The sequence below is a fragment of the Vespa crabro genome, chromosome 8 (genome assembly GCF_910589235.1).
Source record: "Vespa crabro chromosome 8, iyVesCrab1.2, whole genome shotgun sequence".
Classification (NCBI taxonomy): domain Eukaryota; kingdom Metazoa; phylum Arthropoda; class Insecta; order Hymenoptera; family Vespidae; genus Vespa; species Vespa crabro.
In genome coordinates, this window is record NC_060962.1 from 6311544 (window position 1) to 6331731 (window position 20188).

At 32.3% G+C, this 20188-nt stretch overlaps 5 protein-coding genes across 8 annotated transcripts in view; 3 read left to right on the forward strand and 2 right to left on the reverse strand.

Annotated features, from left to right (window-relative positions):
* The first annotated feature begins 1582 nt into the window (after nucleotides 1–1582).
* Nucleotides 1583–12977, forward strand: LOC124426261. Of its 3 annotated transcripts, XM_046967738.1 has the most exons (7): nucleotides 1587–2528; nucleotides 3960–4137; nucleotides 4285–4499; nucleotides 7128–7289; nucleotides 8327–8564; nucleotides 9394–9687; nucleotides 9889–12977. In XM_046967738.1, the coding sequence occupies exons 1-7, from the start codon at nucleotides 2247–2249 to the stop codon at nucleotides 10101–10103; spliced, it is 1584 nt and encodes a 527-aa protein (XP_046823694.1). In that variant the 5' UTR covers nucleotides 1587–2246; the 3' UTR covers nucleotides 10104–12977. The 3 variants fall into 3 exon arrangements, with proteins under 3 accessions (XP_046823695.1, XP_046823694.1, XP_046823693.1); XM_046967737.1 differs by having other exon boundaries at nucleotides 3960–4499; XM_046967739.1 differs by lacking the exon at nucleotides 7128–7289 and having other exon boundaries at nucleotides 1583–2528; nucleotides 3960–4499.
* Nucleotides 10575–13806, reverse strand: LOC124426264 (cytochrome c oxidase assembly factor 5). Its single transcript, XM_046967742.1, has 3 exons — nucleotides 13669–13806; nucleotides 13404–13505; nucleotides 10575–13282 (listed from the first exon to the last, which is right to left on the reverse strand). Exons 1-3 carry the CDS (start codon nucleotides 13771–13773, stop codon nucleotides 13241–13243), a joined length of 249 nt encoding a protein of 82 aa, XP_046823698.1. The 5' UTR covers nucleotides 13774–13806; the 3' UTR covers nucleotides 10575–13240.
* Nucleotides 13807–13948: 142 nt separating this feature from the next.
* On the forward strand, nucleotides 13949–15927 carry LOC124426262 (lysM and putative peptidoglycan-binding domain-containing protein 3). The gene is made up of 3 exons (XM_046967740.1): nucleotides 13949–14090; nucleotides 14220–14432; nucleotides 14507–15927. Exons 2-3 carry the CDS (start codon nucleotides 14226–14228, stop codon nucleotides 15020–15022), a joined length of 723 nt encoding a protein of 240 aa, XP_046823696.1. The 5' UTR covers nucleotides 13949–14090; nucleotides 14220–14225; the 3' UTR covers nucleotides 15023–15927.
* A 98-nt stretch (nucleotides 15928–16025) lies between these two features.
* Nucleotides 16026–17712, reverse strand: LOC124426263 (40S ribosomal protein S11). Its single transcript, XM_046967741.1, has 5 exons — nucleotides 17574–17712; nucleotides 17106–17231; nucleotides 16780–16985; nucleotides 16406–16551; nucleotides 16026–16162 (listed from the first exon to the last, which is right to left on the reverse strand). The coding sequence occupies exons 1-4, from the start codon at nucleotides 17583–17585 to the stop codon at nucleotides 16428–16430; spliced, it is 468 nt and encodes a 155-aa protein (XP_046823697.1). The 5' UTR covers nucleotides 17586–17712; the 3' UTR covers nucleotides 16026–16162; nucleotides 16406–16427.
* A 937-nt stretch (nucleotides 17713–18649) lies between these two features.
* Nucleotides 18650–20188, forward strand: part of LOC124426259 — a 180570-nt gene continuing 179031 nt past the window's right edge. For both annotated transcript variants that reach the window (XM_046967730.1, XM_046967725.1), the window contains exon 1: nucleotides 18650–18985. The gene's annotated coding sequence lies outside the window, so the exon portion shown is untranslated. The remainder of the gene's footprint in view (nucleotides 18986–20188) is intronic.

Consider the following 20188-nt stretch of genomic DNA (forward strand, 5'->3'; position numbering starts at 1 on the left):
ACTAGAGGACAGAGACAGACGGGCCTCCGATCTTGATCTCGAGCATAGAAAAAGATAAAAGATAAATCGTTCGTTTAATTTATTTATTTATTTATTTATTTATTCTTTTTTTTTTCTTCTTCTTCTTCTTCTTCTTTACCTCGTCGTCGAGTAAGATAAAGAATGCCGAAGAATGTTTCAAGGACAATTCTGAAACCATTAGAATCGTTCGATTAACATTATGACTGGCCTAGGAGAAAAGATTGTACATTTCTTTTTTTTCTTTCTTTTTTTCTAATTTTTTCCTCGCGTCATTAATACATTCGACTTACGTTCAATTTAAAATAATAATTGATCGTATAATAATTTCACGTCGTTCTTTTTTCTTTTTTCTTTTTTTTTTTTTTTTTTTTTTTTAATACGCACATCCGCGTAAAAACAAAAAAAAAGAAAGAGAGAGAGAGAGAAAGAGAGAAAAAAAGCATAGAAAAAAAGATTGCAAGAAAAGATAAAGTTACAATATTTCCAATTACATACGTGCATATGTGGTTTGGATAAAAAGAGGAGAGAAGAATAAAAAGAAAAATAATTATAACGTCGATAAAATTATGAATATAGTTGTTACATTGCCGTGTCATATCGATCGATAACAAAAACGGATATTGATGGTAGGTTGAAAAGAAAAACGATCGAACGAACCAAACGAATGGACGACAAAAAAGAAAAGAGAAAAAAAAAGAAAGAAAAAAAAAAAGAAATAAAATAAAATAATCCAAAAGGAAAACGAATTAGATCGAACGGTTAAAGCGAATGAATTGAGAAATTCTCATGCTTATTACGACGTTTCATATTAAAAGAGCCATCTAAAGAGCGCCACATATCTACAGCCCTGGTTAAGCGTCGCGACGCCTCACGTACGTTCTGGCAGTGAGGGGGTGCCACTCGTGCGGAATAGCGTGATCCTAGAGAATCGCTCGGTCCCACCCTACCTCCCATCCGCCCGCGTCCTCTTTTATTTTCACTTAATCATCCATCAAGTTCAAGAATTTTCTATTTCTTCCTATTCGCGTCCTGCTAGTTGCAAGTATTCGTTCGCATAAGAGATGGCTAAGGAAAACTTCAGGGCCGTAATCCGTTTCTCTTCGATCGTAAAGATCGAAGAAAAGTGACGAGGATTTATCACCCGTTTCTTTTTCTTTTTTCTTTTTTCTTTTTCTTTTTTCTTTTCTCTTGCTCTCTCTCTCTCTCTCTCTCTCTCTCTCTCTCTCTCTATCTCTCTCTCTCTTTCTCTCTTTGTTTTCTCCCTCGTTGGATTGGATAACAAAGTGACCTTCTACGGGAGCCCAGGAAGAAACCTTGACGATCTACCTAGAGCAAAACCAACTGGTGCATCACATAACTCACAGTGAATATTTCAATATAGTATCGATCTACCGGTGTGTTGAACACGTGCTACGTGAGTGTCCGTATACATATCTTTCTCTAAAGAAATAAAAACAGACCAGTTTGTGTTCTTTTTTCCAATCTGTGGTGTACGTACATACATACATGCGTCATGGAATGAGAACGTTTTCTCTTTTTTCTTCTATTTTCTTCTTCTTTTCTTTTCTTTTCTTTTCTTTTCTTTTTTTATCCCCTTTTCATTTCTTCTTCTTTTTTCTTTTTTCTTTTCACTTCTTCTTCTTCTTCTTCTTTCTTTCTTTATTCCCTGGTGTATCCCTGTCGTGTATATTACTCCACTTGTCTTTTCCTATACGCGTAACTAAAAGCTATATCTCTGACGTCCTATCATAAAATGTGACCAAGTGTCCTAGTGTATTACATGTCAGGAATAACTTGAAAACAAAACAAACAAGGAAATAACAAATAAACGAACGAACGAACAAACAAACAATTAAACAAACAAATGAACACGGGATAAACAAGAAAAACAAGATTTAATTCTAATTAACGACCTATGATATATATTTAATATCGTGTCTCTCTCTCTCTCTCTCTCTCTCTCTCTTTCTATATATATATATATATACATATATACAGTTTCATGTGCTTATTACTCACAATAAACCTTGCCTTACGCCATTTTAAAAATTTTTTGTCGTCGATCCTCAACCTTTGCCAAAACACTTTTCGCACAACTCAAGAGAGGGATAGAGAGAGATGGGGGGAGAGAAGGGGAAGAGAGGAAAAGAGAGACAAATAGACAGACAGACAGAGAGAAAGAGAAAGAAAGAGAGAGCAAGGAGAGTGAAGAAGTTGAACAATGTATGGCAACGATAGGAATACCTTTAGCTCTCCACGTTATCAATTGTCAGAGTTCCTCGTTGATTAATTCAAAAGTTAGAGGAAAACTATTCGGAGGTTTGACGTATACTAGCAATAGTAATAGTAATAGTAGTGGTAGTAGTAGTGATAGTAGTAGTAATAGTAGCAGTAGTAGTAGTAGTAATAGTAGTGGTGGTGATGGTAGTAGTTTCCTGGACGTTCGATTTATAATCCAGAATGAGATTCAACGAGTGTACGTGACACCTTCGTTCGAAGAAAAACAGGTACAGGAGGAATTTGCGATTCCGATCTAAGTAATCGCAATGACCTAGATGTCAATTTATCTATGTTACGTACTTGATCATAGAACCTGTACTGGATTGATCTTCTCTGTCCTTGGAAAATATTCTTGCCGTTCTAAATTTACGCGATTAAAAGGGTGGGAGGAAAGGGAAGAAGAAAAAAGAACAGAAAAAGAAAAAAGGAAGGAAACCATAGTACAATTTTGCAACTGTTCCTTTCTTTTTTTGTATCTATTTCAATTGCAAATTCTTTATTTTTTTATTTTTTATTTTTTATTTTTTTTATTTTTTTTATTTTTTTTTTTTGTAAGGATCGTTAATCAGCGAATTAGAACTAACGTGCAACGAGATAATGGAACCGTGGGAGGATAAGGAGATCAAACGATTAGCCAACAGGTTGATAAAGAGTCCTACGTTATAGCCAAATGATTCAGAAACTGGCGATGATCGTGGTGGGCGAAAACGTTCTCGCCCGAGTGAACGTAGCATAACCGTTTTGAATTTGGCTCGTTGAAGGAAAGAAGGAAGGGCGAGGGAGAAGAGTTTACGTTCGATCTGGCAGTATCGAGTCGACAGTCCAATCGTGCGCGAACTGGTTAGATTTCTAGTTCTCCTTTCTCACCGTTCACTCACCGAGGTCAAGGTTCAATAGAGACGAAAAGTATACGGTCGATGAACGCGTAAATACTTTGGATAGTTCGTATCTGTTCGACTACACGGTATCTCATTCTCTCTCTCTCTCTCTCTCTCTCTCTCTCTTTCTCTTTCTCTCTGTCTGTCTTGATTTCTCTCTTTCCATCCTTCCCTCCTTACTTCATCTCTTACGTTGCATAGATGAAAACGTAACTTCAGAGTAAATTAAAATAATTTGAAAAACGATTAGTACGAAAAACCGAAAGAGTCGTGTTAAGTTAAATTATCGTCAATAGGGAGACTCCACTCCCTGGCTATAAAATATGAAGTATGATTATTCCAAGATCTTTACAAATTACGATCGATAAAGAATGAGAGAGTTAACGGGAATTAACGGTGCGCGATCGATCGCGCATCAAACACGTTCCATTATGTACATACATTGCACACACGGGGCAAACGAAATGATTTGGTATTAAGAGAAAAGGCATTGTCGTGTGTTAAACTGCACTATCGAAACGAAAATTAATAAATAACAAAAAAAAATAATTAAACAAATAAAACATCAACATCAACAACAACAACAACAACAACAACAACAATAATAATAATAATAATAACAAAAACAACAATAACAACAACGACGAGTTCAAGTATCATCATCGTCATTGCTTTTGCGTTGCTTTCTATCAAGTTTATATGTCATCGATTACCTAACCGATCTAGCCGAGGAAGAAAAAATTTTGATCAGCATCAATCATGAATCTTATGTTCCGCAAGAACTTCGGCGTGGAGAGGGGTGCCGGTGGTGGTTTAACGGGAACCGGAGGTGGCGTGGGAGGAGGATTAGGAGAGAGCAAACTCGGTGGGACGTACGGAGGAAGTGGTAGAGGCGGAGGAGGAGGAGGTGGAGGAGTTTATGGTGGTGGAACGTGCTTGGGTCTTGGAAACCGTTACGGTATAACAAGAGTTCCTGGTCAATCAGTGATACCAGGTCGTGGACCGATTAGACGTAGCAGGGAATTTGGCTACTTTCCGTCGATGGGCGATCACGAGCATCAGAGTTTCGGGTATCGAACTCATCTCTTCCTATCGCCGCCCACAGGTGGACCGCTCGGTGCACCACTCGATCCCGATGCCGGCGAACGACTGGGGCCGTCGCCCCGCCGTAACTCTGGGCCGCATGTTATCAAGTGGGGAGGTGGTGGGGCTAACTCCGGTACAGCGCAAGGCCCAGCCTCGGCCAATCAGATCAAAAGGAAGCAGAATCAGCAATCGAAGGAGCCGTCCGAGCCGCCAACGCCAACTGCCTCTAGACAGGTATCACGCTTTATTACATCGATTTCGAGTCTTTCAATTTTAACAGGCAAATATATCCTTACTGAGTCGCTCAAAACACCCTTTACGATCGAATACCCAGCAAACGTCTACTTTAATCCTATCTCCAATATACCTCTATATTTCTCGAATTCCATTCGCGTATAACATACTATGTTTATTTTTATCGAGCAGACTTCGTTACATAATCTCTACAATTTTCCGTCCCACCTTAACGTTTACTTCCATCGCGATACGCGATTAGGTGTCCGGTTAATTCACGTGTTCCACTAGAACGATAGTTTATAACACACGTAAAGACGCAATGAAAATGTATGAGATGTTTAAAGACTCCGTTGTAACATCTCACGCGATATCTTCATAAAACTCGCAAAAACCTCTAATGCCGGCAAACTAATGCATGACGATATTTCATCGCAAATCGCGGTTTCGTGCCGACCGTAGCGTTTCGGGTGTTAATGCACGCGTCATGCTAATTTTGAATATATTACTGCGTACATACGCATATATATATATATTTAAAAATATGCCATATCATTACGGTCAAATTTGCAAATGCGTGCACTTAAACTAATTCTCAACTTTAGAAATCGAATTCTTATTATGCGTGACATTGTTATAACTCGTAGAATATGATTCATGACTGCACCAGAATAATTATACCGCATTATGAATCACAAAAGGACAGGGCCAAATCAGACAAAAGGAGAATGGTCACGTTAACAATACCGTTATGAAATTTTAAAGGTACAGGTAACGAATAGGTACTAGTTCTAAACTCATAAAAAAGAAAAGAAAACACTTTTTACATTTCTCATACTTGGTGTCTCTGAAATAAATTACAATAAAAATTTGCTTATAATTATATATATATATATATCTTGTAAGGCGAAAAGTTGAATAAAAATTATACTTAATCGTATATGAAAATTATACTTATACATATGAGGAATAAAATAAGCTACGGGATCGAAAGGTTTCCATTAAAATTCTTTTCACGAATCATATTACGTGGATGAAAATATTTTAATTATTTCAAAAACACCCTCTATACAGGACATTCATTAAAGACGTCCTAATTTTCATTCTAAATTCTTATCATACGTTGGGCAAAACGATTGGTTGCTTTCATTTCGTTTCGTTTCGTTTCGTTTCGAAACGAACAAATCACGTGAAACGGAATGTGGAAGGTGCATTACGACCCGTCGTCGGTTTAAGAGGATAATTTTACAAGGACGAGAAAAGTTATAGAGAGGAAATGGCGAATACCTTAACGTGTACCGTGCAATGTAGCATAAAGTTACACCTACACAAGATCGAACGGCACGCAAAGTCCCTATCTTATTGCACGCCATAGTGGATCTTTGCGACGTGCAGTAAATTTCGAGACGAGACTTCGTGTTAGACCATGCAAAATATTTTCACATTTTCTACGATTATCTTTCTACGTGTCATTTCAATTTGATCCTTTATCGTTTAACGACGACGTACAATATTTCTTGATAATTTTTCATTTTGATATAATATGCATATATCTATATATATATATATATATATACAGACAGACATGCACACACACACACACACACACATACTTACGTCATGTCTAAACAAAACAGAACAAAAAAATACTCTACGAATATCAATATTATCAATCGTTTGTCAAGGCTAATTAAATAATTTATCTCCTACGAAATCGTAGAAAAGTTGTGCGTGTATATAAAGAAAAAAAAAAAAGAAAGAAAGAAGATAATTTATCCTACATTCGTGTGACATACAAATAATAATAATAATAATAATAATAATAATAATAATAATAATAATAATAATAATAATAATAATATCAATAATAATAATAATAAAACGGAGTATCGATCGGATAATGGAGACATTTCAGTTTTACGAGTTAATCGATAATATACAGATGTATGTGTGTGTGTGTGTATAATGAGATCGACTATTAGAAATTCCTTCGGTCAGGATCACGCGCCGTTAAATCGTAAGTCATAAGAATAAATAATAAAAATTATAAGTAAAAGTATTAAATCAGAATTTACATAAATACTTTAGTTCTTCGCTTATTCTTTTTTTCTTTTTCTTTTTTTTTTTTCTTTTTTTTTTTTTTTTAACAATTTCTTCAACGTCCTAAACAGGTTCGAAGAAAGAGAATTGACTTGCTCAAATCAATCGCATAAAATTTCTTACGATCGATATAAAACTCGAATACCAGGAATGATCCATCAGATGAAGAGAAAGAGAGAGAGAGAGAAAGAGGAAGACATATACATATATACATATAAATACTAGAGAACGTGTATATTCAGACGCAGTAGTCATTGACCGAATTTACACATAGTAATAGCGTAATAGTAATAGTATTAGAGTAATAGTAGTAATAGTAGTAGCAACACATAAAAAGTTCTTTAAGATTTCTAACAATTCGTTCTTTTTTTTTTTTCTTCTCCCTTTCGTACTAAAAAAAAAAATCGAATAGAAAAAGAGCAAATTGTATTATATTGCCAATTCGTTAAAATAAAAATGATCTAACGGTACGATTAATAATAAAATTCAAGAAATCGATTGAAAGGTTTTTTTGAACGATATTTTCAGGTGTCCTTTAGCGGCAATAGATCTTCCGGTACCTATACACCCCTCGTTGTATCCGGTAATAGTCCACCACGTGGTGAACCGATCTCCCTGGCAACATTGGATCGAGACTGCTTCATTATACCACTTGCGTCATTGGAAAGATTTTTACCAGCTGGCGTACCGGTAGGTTTATCCCTTTTTTATAATCAAATATTATCTTCAATATTGAAAATATTGAAGATATTCAACAATAACAATAACAATGGACAACGACAAGGACGATAACGACAACGACAACGACAACAGAAAAGAAATTCTTCAAACAAAACAAACGAGTTCAATGTAGCACCCTTTGCTTTAACTTTTTGGATTAACCCGATTTTGAACTCGATTTTTATTTTTTTCATTCGAGTTATCGTTGATCATTCGGATCGCATTTTAATATAAAACAAAGAGATAATTATTGATTTATTTTCTCTTTTTCTCTCTCTCCCTCTCTTTCTCTATTCTTCGTTGCGGTTACGATGGTAAACAAACAAATAAAAATAATTACTAAAATCGAGAGATATGCCAAAGAAAACAAATGATTATTATTGTTGTAATCTAAGAAGGGGATGTGCGAGAAGTATGTACGTACGTAATCTTAGAAGTTTTTCTTCTTTTTTTTTTTTTTTTTTTTTTTCTACGAGAATACGTATTGTCAACTATACTTGTGACATATACGTATAAGTGTTGAAAGGGTTAAAGAAAATTCTCATTTCAAGGTTGAAAGTTGGACCGTCTAAAATCAGAGTATGTAGGTAAATTACTTGTACGTCCGAAACGAGCGAGTGTACACCTGTTAAAACTGGAATGCTCAAGTTTGTAACCAGAGAGAGAGAGAGAGAGAGAGAGAGAGAGAGAGATTGAGAGAGAGAAAGAAAGATGAATCCACGCGCACATCAACCTTGTACGTACGAACGTCTTGGACTTAAAAATAGATGAAACTAAGTACTCGTGGCGATTCGAGCACAATAAAATTGAATCACCTTCGGGTTTTAACTAACAACGTAAGTATAATTTTATTGCGTAATGGACCAATCCAGAAATAACCTCGAAGGATATTATTTCCCATTTTTATTATATTGACATATTTTCATTATACACACACACACATATATATATATATATATATTTTTTTTTTGTAATAAATGTTGGACCATTCATTTTGTTGATTAAAGAGCGCACCAATAGCGGACAAGAAAAGATCGGGCAGCCCGCTGTCGATTCTCGAGGTCGAGGATCCAAAGCAATGTGTTCTTGTCCATTTCATGACACCGTTGGAACCCTTGGATCCATTGGTAGAGTCTCCTGTTTCACGGCCTCTCGTATTGCAACGCGATACCGCCGCGGAACTCGTCGCTGAAATAGCACCTTCCGCCTCCCAAAGTATTTTACTCACAAACATGGAAAAGAACGGTTAGTGTGTCTAAAAAAAAAGAAAAAAAAAGAAAAAAAAGAAAAAAACAGAAAAAAAAAGAAAGAAAGAAAGAAAGAAAAAACTATCTGCGTGTACTTGCTTAGATCATCCCTTTAGAGTATCCCTATACTTTAATGAGTAGAATTTAACAGAACAAAACAAAAAAAATATTCAAACAAATGGTAATAAAGTCTTATTCACCGTAATCGTTTATTACAACTTATTAGATTTAATATATATATATATATATATATATATATATATATATATATATATATATATATACATATATATGTATATTTTATAATACATTATAATGCTTTAGAATAATTTAATATTAATGTCAAGTAATTAAATTAAAAAAATTAATATTATACAGTATTACATTTTTTTTTTGTAATACCATAATAATAAAATTTATAATAATATAATAAATATGTATATATTATATACAATATTGTATACAATACATATATATGTATGTGTATATATAATATATAATATATATATATATATATATATATACACATATAACTGTCAAACTTTGAAAATATATGTAACTTAGAAAACGTCGTATAAAAAAAGAATGAAGAAAAAGAAAAAAAAAAGGGGGAAAAAGAATTTCTTCACCGATGTCCGCAATATATTACTTACTCAGCCGAAATTAATAGAACATACCGTTATTACGGAACACTCTATATATATATATATATATATATATATATATATATATATATATATATCCGATAAGATGAAAACGATCTAAGCAAGTTATCTTCTAGCGTATAACGAGATAACATTAAAGTTTATTTTCTTTGACTATTACAGCGGATTTCCCGTTCATAACGTACTATCTAATAAATAAGCAGAACACGGATCCCCTCGATTTTTACAACGAAGTTCAATGTGCGGCCTTGAGGAAGTTCGATCCGCGTGACCTCAGATACGCGGCCAGCCATACTTTGGATCTGTTCAACGAAGTAGCGACGATAGCAAGACCACCGTTGGAACCACCCGGTGGGAGACCACCTATTCCGTCCACCGGCTACATAGTCTCGATCTTCAAAGTGTTCGAGGGTGACGACGGTCTCAAGTTTGAGCAAAATTGGCTTTATTGGAGTGGTACTACAAATAGAATGACTTTTTTATATTTTCTCTTTCTTTTTCTTTCCTCTTCTTTTCCTTCTCTCTCTCTCTCTCTCTCTCTCTCTCTCTTTTCTCAATATTTCTTTTTCTTTGCCTTAATCTCTGGTTTATTTGTCTTTTTCTTTTTTTTCTTTTTCTTTTCTTTTTTTTTTTTTTTAAACAACTTATTGCTTGCAGGTGCCCGAATGATGTACCGATATCTACCAAAATCGGTCGGCCTAAGGCGTATAACCCTTCACAAGTCGATGTCGCAGGGTGACAAGATGTATCTACTAATCTGCGAATGTTCGCAACTGCAAGACAATCTATCCGCAGCGGCGATATTGCTGCCGGCATTGCGCGCCCGATTATGCGGATACATCGGCCTTTACAGGCCCTCCGTATGCTTCTGATTTCCTCAGAAATGCTCGACGTTGTATATCGTACGCAGGGACGTAACTAGGTGAGATTAAAAAAAAAAAAAGAAAGAAAAAAAAAAAAAAAGAACATAAAAAGAACACAAAAATCAAAAATAAGAAAGGAAGAAAGAAAGAAAATTATCGAAGGTTTATCGGGTTATAGGCTCTGCGTATAAAATAAGAACGATCGAATATTTCGATAAACTTGAATCTCTCTCTCTCTCTCTCTCTCTCTCTCTCTCTCTCTCTCTCTCTTTCTCTCTCTTTCTCTATTTCTATCTCTATTTTTCTATTTGTCTATTTCTTTTTCTCTGATAGATCTTTATCAATTTTGTCTAAAATATTGCTATGATGTTATCGAAGGTATACGAAGCTATCTCTCGGTAGTATCTTTATATGCTAAATAAAAACATATACAAGCGTTCATCGTCGGTATATTTCACAATTTTTCTAGGATACCAAAAATTCTTTTCTTTTTTTTTTTCTTTTTTTTTTTTTTTTTTTTTGCTAGAAACTTATCCGATTTTTCTAGGATCGTTCGAGAGTATGTAGAGATGAGATCCATAGTTGAAGATATTTCTTATAACAAAAAATCGTCTTTGTCGTACCGTCGGGTAAATCGAATGAAAAAGAAACAGAAAGAGAGAGAGAGAGAGAGAGAGAGAGAGAGAGAGAGAGAGAGAGAGAGAGAGAGAAAAGAATGTAACATCGAAAAAGATCTTTCGATGCGCTAAAAAAAGAAAAAAAAAGGAGGAAGGAAAAAAAAAAGAAAAGGAAGAAAAAAGGCGTAGAAAATCAATACTTCGCATGTATTCGCTTCGGACGAAATTTGAGGTAAAAAAAAAAAAAAAAAAAAAAAAAAAAAGAGAAAGAAAAACAGAAATAGAAAAAAAAAAGAAAGAAAAAAAAATCTCAATCTCTATCGTCTGCGCTCGCCTAGTTTTACGCCAACTGGCCATTTGTATTTTTCGATTTTATAACATGATCGTAGAGAGCAATATCATTAAATCAGCTGATTCGCGTTCGTCTCGTCGAACTACAAGCTGATTATCTTGAACGCATATACGTATATAACAATATATATATATACGTATATATATATATATATATATAATTGACAATTATACGGGGGAAATAAAAAAAAAGAAAGAAAGGAAGAAAGGAAGGAAGGAAGGAAGGAAAGGAAAATGGAGAAAAATGAAAAAAAAAAAAAAAAAAGAAACACTTTTATTACTACCGATTTAACACGCTAATATTAACATATCATACTCGATAAACTGTGATACTCGAACGGGCAACGGGATATATCACAATAAACGATAGACGTAGAGAATTTCTTCTTTTCGAATTTATCTTCGGAAAAAAAAAAGAAAGAAAGAAAGAAAGAAAAAAAGAAAGAAAGAAAGAATGAAGAAAAAGAAAAAAGAAATCGCGCTAATAAAACATGACACTAATAGACGTGCGCAATAGACATCACGTAGGAAAGCTCGAACGAAAATTTAGATATAAATCGTGAGCATTTTTAGAAGAACACCGATATTTAATTAATTAACATTAAATATTCGGCTTTATATACATTATTATCATTATGATCGAGATAATAAAGTATACTCGAGGATCGCGAGGAATTATGATCGACAAAATGGCGCGCCACAACGCCATTACACTATTGACGGTCATACATCCAAGCGAAATTTAAATAATTCCTTCCTCGTACTTCGAATCATAACACGCCTGTCTCTTATCGCTCAACAAAAATGAAAATCAATAAATATATAAATAAATAAATAAATAAATAAATAAATAAATAAACGAGGTGGGAAGCTTTTAAAGAGAACATTTTTTTAGGGGCGTACCTACTTACGTAGTCTTTTTAGACGAAATAAAAGTAGTCGTAAGTCGGCATTGTAGTACAAAAGATTTTAAAAGAAAAGAAAAAAAAAAGGAAAAAAAAAAATAACGTATAGTCAATATACGCTTGTTGCATACTGACAATAGCTAGGACGAGTTGCGCAGGCGCGGTTCGTCAAACATTATCTTAGATTTTTATTAAGGCTCCGATTTAAGGATTAGAGTGGGGGAGGGGGATGATGATGATGATGAAGAAGGGGGGAGGGGGGAAGAAAGAAAAAAAACAACCACGGAGAAATAAAAAAAAATAAAAAAAAGAAAGAAAAGAGTGCGGAGAAAATATGCGGAACAAGAACAAGCCCCTTAACTTTTAAGGTTAAAATTTGACTTTACTGTGATCATATGCGTCGTTTAGTCGTTCATCGGCACGATTAATGCACTTCGAGATCAAGATAATTCTCATACTCGATCCATTCGTGTCGATGAAATATCGACAGTAAGAGAAGAAATTGGAGAAATAACGTTGTAATTCGGGTTTCCTCTCGGCTGCACGATTTTGTTAAAAAATAAAAAAAAAAAAAAAAAAAAAAAAAAAAAAACTAGAATGGGATAAAAAAGGAAACATAAACAAAAAAAGAAAAAAAAAGAAAAAAGAAAGAAAGGAAGACGAAGGGGAGTCACTAATTGCTTCGAAAACGGAGCATCGCCACTTTTTCAGGGTTTCACATGAGCGATTTTACCGATAAATTACGAAACTTTTCTTATAATCTATCTATATCTATCAATAATCTCTTCTTTTGATTGTCATTCCTTTACCAAGAGAAAAAAAAAAGAACAAAAAAGAAAGAAAAAAAAAGGAAAAACCAGCCAACATGGTATGATGCTTTAACGAGCAAATATGAAGATCTTACGGCACGTCGTTACTTACAAGATCAATGACGATAAAATTTATTATATATCATGTACAACGAATACGATGAGAAGATATTATTAACAATAAATTAACTTCTAACATTATTCCCAAAATATGTTTCATTTTCTTTCACACTTGTTCCTTTTTACATTGTTCTAAATAATAATTAGAAATCGAACCCTTTTTTTTTTTTTTTTAATTTTGATATTGACATCATGCAATTCTTATCCAATAAATAATATATACATGTGTGTATGTGTGTGTGTGCACATATACAAAGCTATATACAAGTAAAAGTTATTGCAACAATATATAATCATATCGTATTTCGTACACTAGGATAAAAGTACTAAAAGTAAACGTTTTCTTAATAACCCTTTATTCCACGAAATCTTCTTCTTGCATCCAACTAAAAAAAAAAACATTCCAAACTGTATATGAAAATATCTATGTGTGCATGTGTATATGTATATATATATATATAAAACATATTTTATATATTTTGTGACTAGACGAGGTTATGTACTTACCATAGAATGCTTGCAATCAAATAATGTGCGCCACAAGGAATAACATTCATCGGGCACACTTGGATCTCTACTTTGAAGACAATCTCTTGGTGTACGTTTATCCTAAAATATATAAAAAAAAAAAGAAAAAAGAAAAAAAATACGTATCGATTATCCAAGAGAAAAGTTTAGCTTTTTAAAGTTTAACATTTTTAAATAATCGCTACAATTTATTAAATAATCAAATCCATTTGAAGGTTAGAAATAACACACGGCCATTATTTACTTTATTGCAACAGTCCGTTTTAAGTAGACACATCTTTAATTGTGCACGAAGATGAGCACATCTACTTTGATCTTTTAAAACCTCACTGTTCTCCGAATAATCCATTATATTTTACGTATTATGTGCTTTAACTTTCCTAAACGGCATGTACGTTTAATAAAGACATTCAAATGAAAACATACATTTTAGAATAAAGATGGCGTCTGACTCGTCCTATTCTTACAATGGTGATCTGTCATCCCTATTGCGACAGATCATCTGTATTTTATATTACATTTGGCAAAAAAAATATCAAGTATTAGCAATGATCCCTGTCAAAAGAATAATATACTTTTGAATAACGCATATACTGATCGTTAGATAATAATACATAAGTGTACATTTACATATGAGTAATAGACGGACGGTATATTAAATTTGAGGTTAGTTTCGTAATATTCGTCGATTAAGCAGTTCTTATATATTATCTTTCAGATAAGAATTATAATCTCGATGTTACATTTCCAATCATAGTTTTTATCATTCATTGTGTCCTTTATATTTTTATACAGACACAAATGGTATATCAGCGTGGAAATCAGAAGGAAGGCTCTCCGCATTATGTATTTCTTTATTCGGATGATGAAAATAGCGGAGACGAGGAAAATTTTCCTTTACAGCTGCGCACCGATTCTACATCTTCCCCGCGAAAAGTGGAAGTGATAAATGTTTTAATCAAACCGGAGGATACATTGCAAGCATTAGCGCTTCGATATAGGTGCACGGTAATATCAAATTGAAAAATTGTTAGATACAAGTATATTAATTTCAATGTACTTTAATATCTTATGATTTTTAGATATCAGAATTGAAAAGAATCAATAAGATTCACAAAGAGAATGAGATATATGCTCGAAGATCTATAAAAGTGCCAATTCAACCATTTTCTATTTTAACAGAAAATTTAGATAAAACTTCTGACATAAGCGAAGAAAAATTAGATACTACTGTACAATCTGAATCAGGAACTATCGCAAGAGTACAACCATCAATAAATTTAGTAAATGTTTCTGTACCTATTGATCTTCCTCAAACAGAAATTAATAATATTATACTTAATTCGGTATGTGAACCTTTAGCATCGTATAAATCAAATAATTTACCGGAAACATCTTATACAGAATACGATCAATTACTTAATTCAACAGAAAGTGAGGTAATAGAATCACATTTCATGGACACATTTAAATGTTCTGGTGATGATTGCGGTTTATCATGGACACAACTTTTAGGAGTTTCTCTGCTCCTAGGTTTTGCTGGTCCTATTATATACATATTGTATATAGCCGAATATTCTACTAAAACAAATCATTAAAGTAACATAGATTATAGAAATATAATGAAAACAGCATATTTAACGTATCTTTGTGATAATAGAAATTCTTGGAATAATATGCAAATTGCATTATTTTAAAGGATTAAGATTAATATGAAAAAAAAAAAAACAAAAAACAAAAATTATCCATATACGAGTTTACTGACATTTTATAAAGTATGAATTTTTATATCGATCATATATGGATTGATATAAAGATAAAAACTAACGAAAGTATAAACCGTACGGATTTATTAGATTATAAATTTTAAATTGATAATATGAGAAGTTAACATTGTAATTTAGGTAACTATCTAAATGTCAATTTGATTTGAATCATTATTGAATTTAGCCTGAAAAAAAAAAAGAAATCATATCATAAAACAATATTCTCTTACAAATCAATATCGTGGAAGAAAAAAAAAGCAAATATAAAATCTATATTATATAGTTTGTGAATGCCCAGTGTTAGTTGTTTATATCTATTCTAAGTACATGAGATTTAGAGATTAGAATCTCTATATAATAATTACTAAAAGAAGTGCCTTTATATTATATCTCAATTGATAAAAGAATATGCTATTATATTTACTTTTAGTCAAAAATCTCTGATCTACATCCTGCAGATTTTTTATAACATTGTATATCCAATTAAAATTCTATTTTAAAATTAAATTTAATTTACATAATTGTATTGCAATGATTTATAATTAAAAAACAAAAAAAAAAAACAAAAAAAAAACAAAAAAAAAACAAAAAAATAGTAATATTTTTTCAAAGTAATATGCAATAATTTAATTAATTACAACAATAGATGTTTTTGCTAGGCTGCTTTATCGAAACCTATGATATTATAAAATATTACTTTGATATGATAAACTTTTATATTATTATTAAGAAAAATATATTTTTAATATTCACTTTTATTTTCCTATTTCCATGTTCCTATTTCTCAATAAAATGAAACTATTAGCATTATGAATTTTTCAAATAAGATTAAGTGTTTTCATAAAAACCTTTTTATTATTACTTTTCAAAGTTACACATCAAGATGGTAATTAATATGTAACATAATTCCAAAATATTTATATTTTGGATGTATCTGCTTTAATAATTTCTTTTTTGTTGCATTCCATCACTCTGTAACACAAAAGTGAATTGATAGGTACAACGTTTTTATGAAATTATTATATCCTAAGAATTACATAATGAAAATTCAGTTATAATTTCAATAATATCGTTCATTCTCTATTCAGAAGACCGTCGTAAATTTTATCATCATATATAAAATATATATATATATATTTTTTTTTTTTTTTTTTTTTTTTCAAAATAACACAATGTAACAATTTTATATCAGATATAATAAAGCAATATACTAACCTGATTGAGTCGACGATAAGAATTAAAACTTTTTGAAGCTTTTCTTGGAACCAGTTCCTTTAGAAACTTTCAAAACGTTAAATCTTACCGTTTTACTCAATGGTCTGCATTCTCCAATGGTAACTACATCACCAATTTCTACATCTCTGCAAAGAAAGACAAAGAACATTTAAGAAGCTTATATATCACCAGCAATATTATAGAATTAAATAATACTTGTTCAGAATTCTAATATCATCAAAAATTTGTTAAGAAGACCGTCATTAAGAATTCTAATCATCATATGCAATTTCATTTATATTAATTTAAAAACATTTATATATCATTGTAATATAATAAAAAAAAAAAAAATAAACATTTTTTTTTATATTAACCTGAAGCATGGACTAAGATGTACGCTCATATTACGGTGACGTTTCTCAAATCTATTATATTTTCTGATATAATGAAGATAATCCCTACGAATTACGATAGTCCTTTGCATTTTCATCTTTTGCACAACACCGGTGAGAATGCGTCCTCTGATTGATACATTGCCAGTGAATGGACATTTCTTATCAATATATGTACCTTCGATGGCCTATAAATGAATATAATTTAATATTTATTTGAAATGAGGAAAGGAAAGATTGAGAGAGAGAGAGAGAGAGAGAGAGAGAAAACGGGAAGAAAAACAAAAATAAAAATAACATGATCTTACCTCACGTGGAGTTTTAAAACCAAGACCAACATTGCGACTATATCTCATAGGCTTCCTCCTCTTCGGTCCCAGACCTTTCTTACGATTAAGAAAGATCGTAGGTTGTTTTTGAAACGCACGTTCACTCTGTAAACACGTATTAAACTGGTATTAAAAAAATCTATCATCGAACAAAGGATAGATCTAAAGATAAATATGTTAGGATTTTATTGGGAAGAAGAAGAAGAAAAAAAAAGTAATATATACATGCAACGTCTTAACCACGTGCAGCGTCGATACCTTCGATTAATAACCTATAATGTTTGCTTTCTCACGTAAATGTTATTCTTGTTCTTTTCCCTTCTTTTTTTCAAAAATTTACTTCCAATACAATTAATCGATTAACGTAAATCATAGATTTTCTTTTATTTAATTATCATAACGTAAGATAAATATGTTTATTTCGTGCACTAATATAAACGTACGTACCTGATCAGCCATTTTGCCTTGACGAAAGACCGATCTAAAACGGAAGACTCATGACGTCACTTCACGATTCAGTTCTGCCAACTTAACGTTCCTACGACGCCCTCTATGTTCGATATTAATTTTCTCCCTTTATAATTAGCTACATTTCAATTCGTAATTACAATTATCCATTAGATACAATTAAAACAATTTTGACGATATAATTGGATGAAAAAAATGGAAAGATCTTTTTATTCTTTTTCTTTTTTTTCTTTTTTTTTTTTTTTTCTTCTTTTTTTTATGTATACAATTCCAATGAATTCGAAACAATGAGATTGGTTATGAAAAGATAATTAAAGTTGGTAAACATGTTCAATAAAATTATGTACTTTCTCTAGTTCAATTTAAAAATGTAAGAAAGTAATCGTGAATACGAAATAATAACGGAATCCGTCCGTATATTAATATCCGTATTGAGGGACGATTTTTCTCAAATGAAAATTCGTAAAGGAACGTATTATAAGTACGACGAATCAGAAACGTATGCAGATACGATGTTAAACGTTTAGTGTTGCGGTCGCATAGTTCTCTGCGGTTTACCGTTCGTACAGTTCTTAACCTTTACGACATTTTGATATGGCAAGTGCGAAAATATGACGATCGTCAATTTTTTTTTTTTCTTTACGCCTTTCTTAAAAATATTTCAGTCAATAGTAGGGGAACGGGATGTTGAAGGGGGGTAGGGGGGAGGGGGAGGGGAATCCACGTAGGCTCATTAAAAATTTTCCAAATTACGATATTATTTTTCGATAACGAGAAAAGAAAAAAGAAGAAAGAAAATAAAAAACAAAAGGAGAAAAAAAGAAAGATGAAAAATGAAATACAATTTGATTCAAAGCTCGTACACATTCTTTCACGATTAACATGGAAACATTTAATATTTCGAAAGATTATTATATTAAACGTTGCGTTTAGATAAAAAGATAGATGGATAGATAGATAGATAGATAGATAGATAGATAGATAGATAGATGGAGAGAGAGAGAGAGAGAGAGGGAGTAAATTAAAAAAAAATAATAAAAGAAAGGGGGGGAGGTGATGGGTTGATAAAAAAAAAAAAAAAAAAAAAAAAAGAAGGAAAAAAGATTTACTTAGAAAAATAATTCTCGATCTCTATTTTCGCACCTAGCAATATATCTTAGTTTTAACCGAGCATCGTAGTACAGAGTTAAAATGGGAAAAGTCGATTCCCCGAGATGGAAAGGGTGATTTTAACTGCTGTTACATTGTCACTGTCCATTCGAACGAGGAGGATATGTACGAAGGACGACGTCAAGTAGTATCGACGTGGGAATGCTTGAAACGATACTAACTCCCTGACGTTGACAAGCGAGCTACATCGTCGATCAGTGACCATTAAATCGTTGTTTTAGGTAAGTCGTTTAAAGGCTAGCCACCGGTTATCGCAGGAACACACTCTAGCAACAGCGACAGCAACGATAGTTGGATGATGTACCTTCTCTCTCTCTCTCTCTTTCTCTCTCTGTGTGTGTGTGTATATCTCACTCTCACATCTTTCGCACCTGCGGCCCACAACAAGTTCTTTCCTTATTATGGGAACCCGTACAAGTCTTGAAACGACGAAGAAATCGATCCACTATCGCTTTTTGCACAATTATGCGCACTACCACTGGAGTTCGCCACTTTTTCTTTATTACCTCTTACGTGGTCTCTCTCTCTCTCTCTCTCTCTCTCTCTCTCATTCACTGTGCAAACTATGTTATACCAACATATCTCTACTATTCTCTTCTTTAATCATATTATTAAAACAAGATACGATACGAGATACGAATTCACAAATGAAATTGTTCTATGGCACGTGATCGTGAAAGTTAGAGGTTAGATTTTCATACTCTCTCTCTCTTTCTCTTTCTCTTTCTCTTTCTCTTTCTCTTTCTCTTTCTCTCTCTCTCTCTCTCTCTCTCTCTCTCTCTCTGTATTGTTCACCATATAATATTAAAAGTAATTTTCTAAATGAATATTTTTATTGTTAAATTAATCAATGTTTATGAGAGGGAGATAAGAAGAAAAAAAGAAAAGAAAAAAATAACGGAAAGAAAAAAAGAAAAAGAAAAATTCGAACAACCAATGGACATGGATATAAAATAAATAATATTGAATTATATTTTAATTTCATACATTTTATATATATATATATATATGTACGTACCCATGTACACAGGTTTGTAAGTACAATGGAACATAATTTAAAACGTGCGAAATACTTGTAACATTTGATTCAATATATGTCGTCCTTGATCGTCAATGTCATTGACTTTTATATTTTTATTTAGGTTTCGTTTAAATTATTGTATTTTATACGAAATAATTCGTATTGTTATAGGTTATATCATAGAAAAATTATTTATCCTGGAATATGTTTCGATTATTTCTTCATTTCTTTATTTCTTTCTTTCTTTCTTTATTTATTTGTTTGTTTGTTTATTTATTTATTTATTTATTTTTCTTTCCTTTTTCTATTTTCTTTTTTTTCTACCAACGATTTTTCCATGAAAAAATTATCATGGCGACATCAAAATGTCGACGTTGAGAATTTACGAGAAACCTGTTGGATT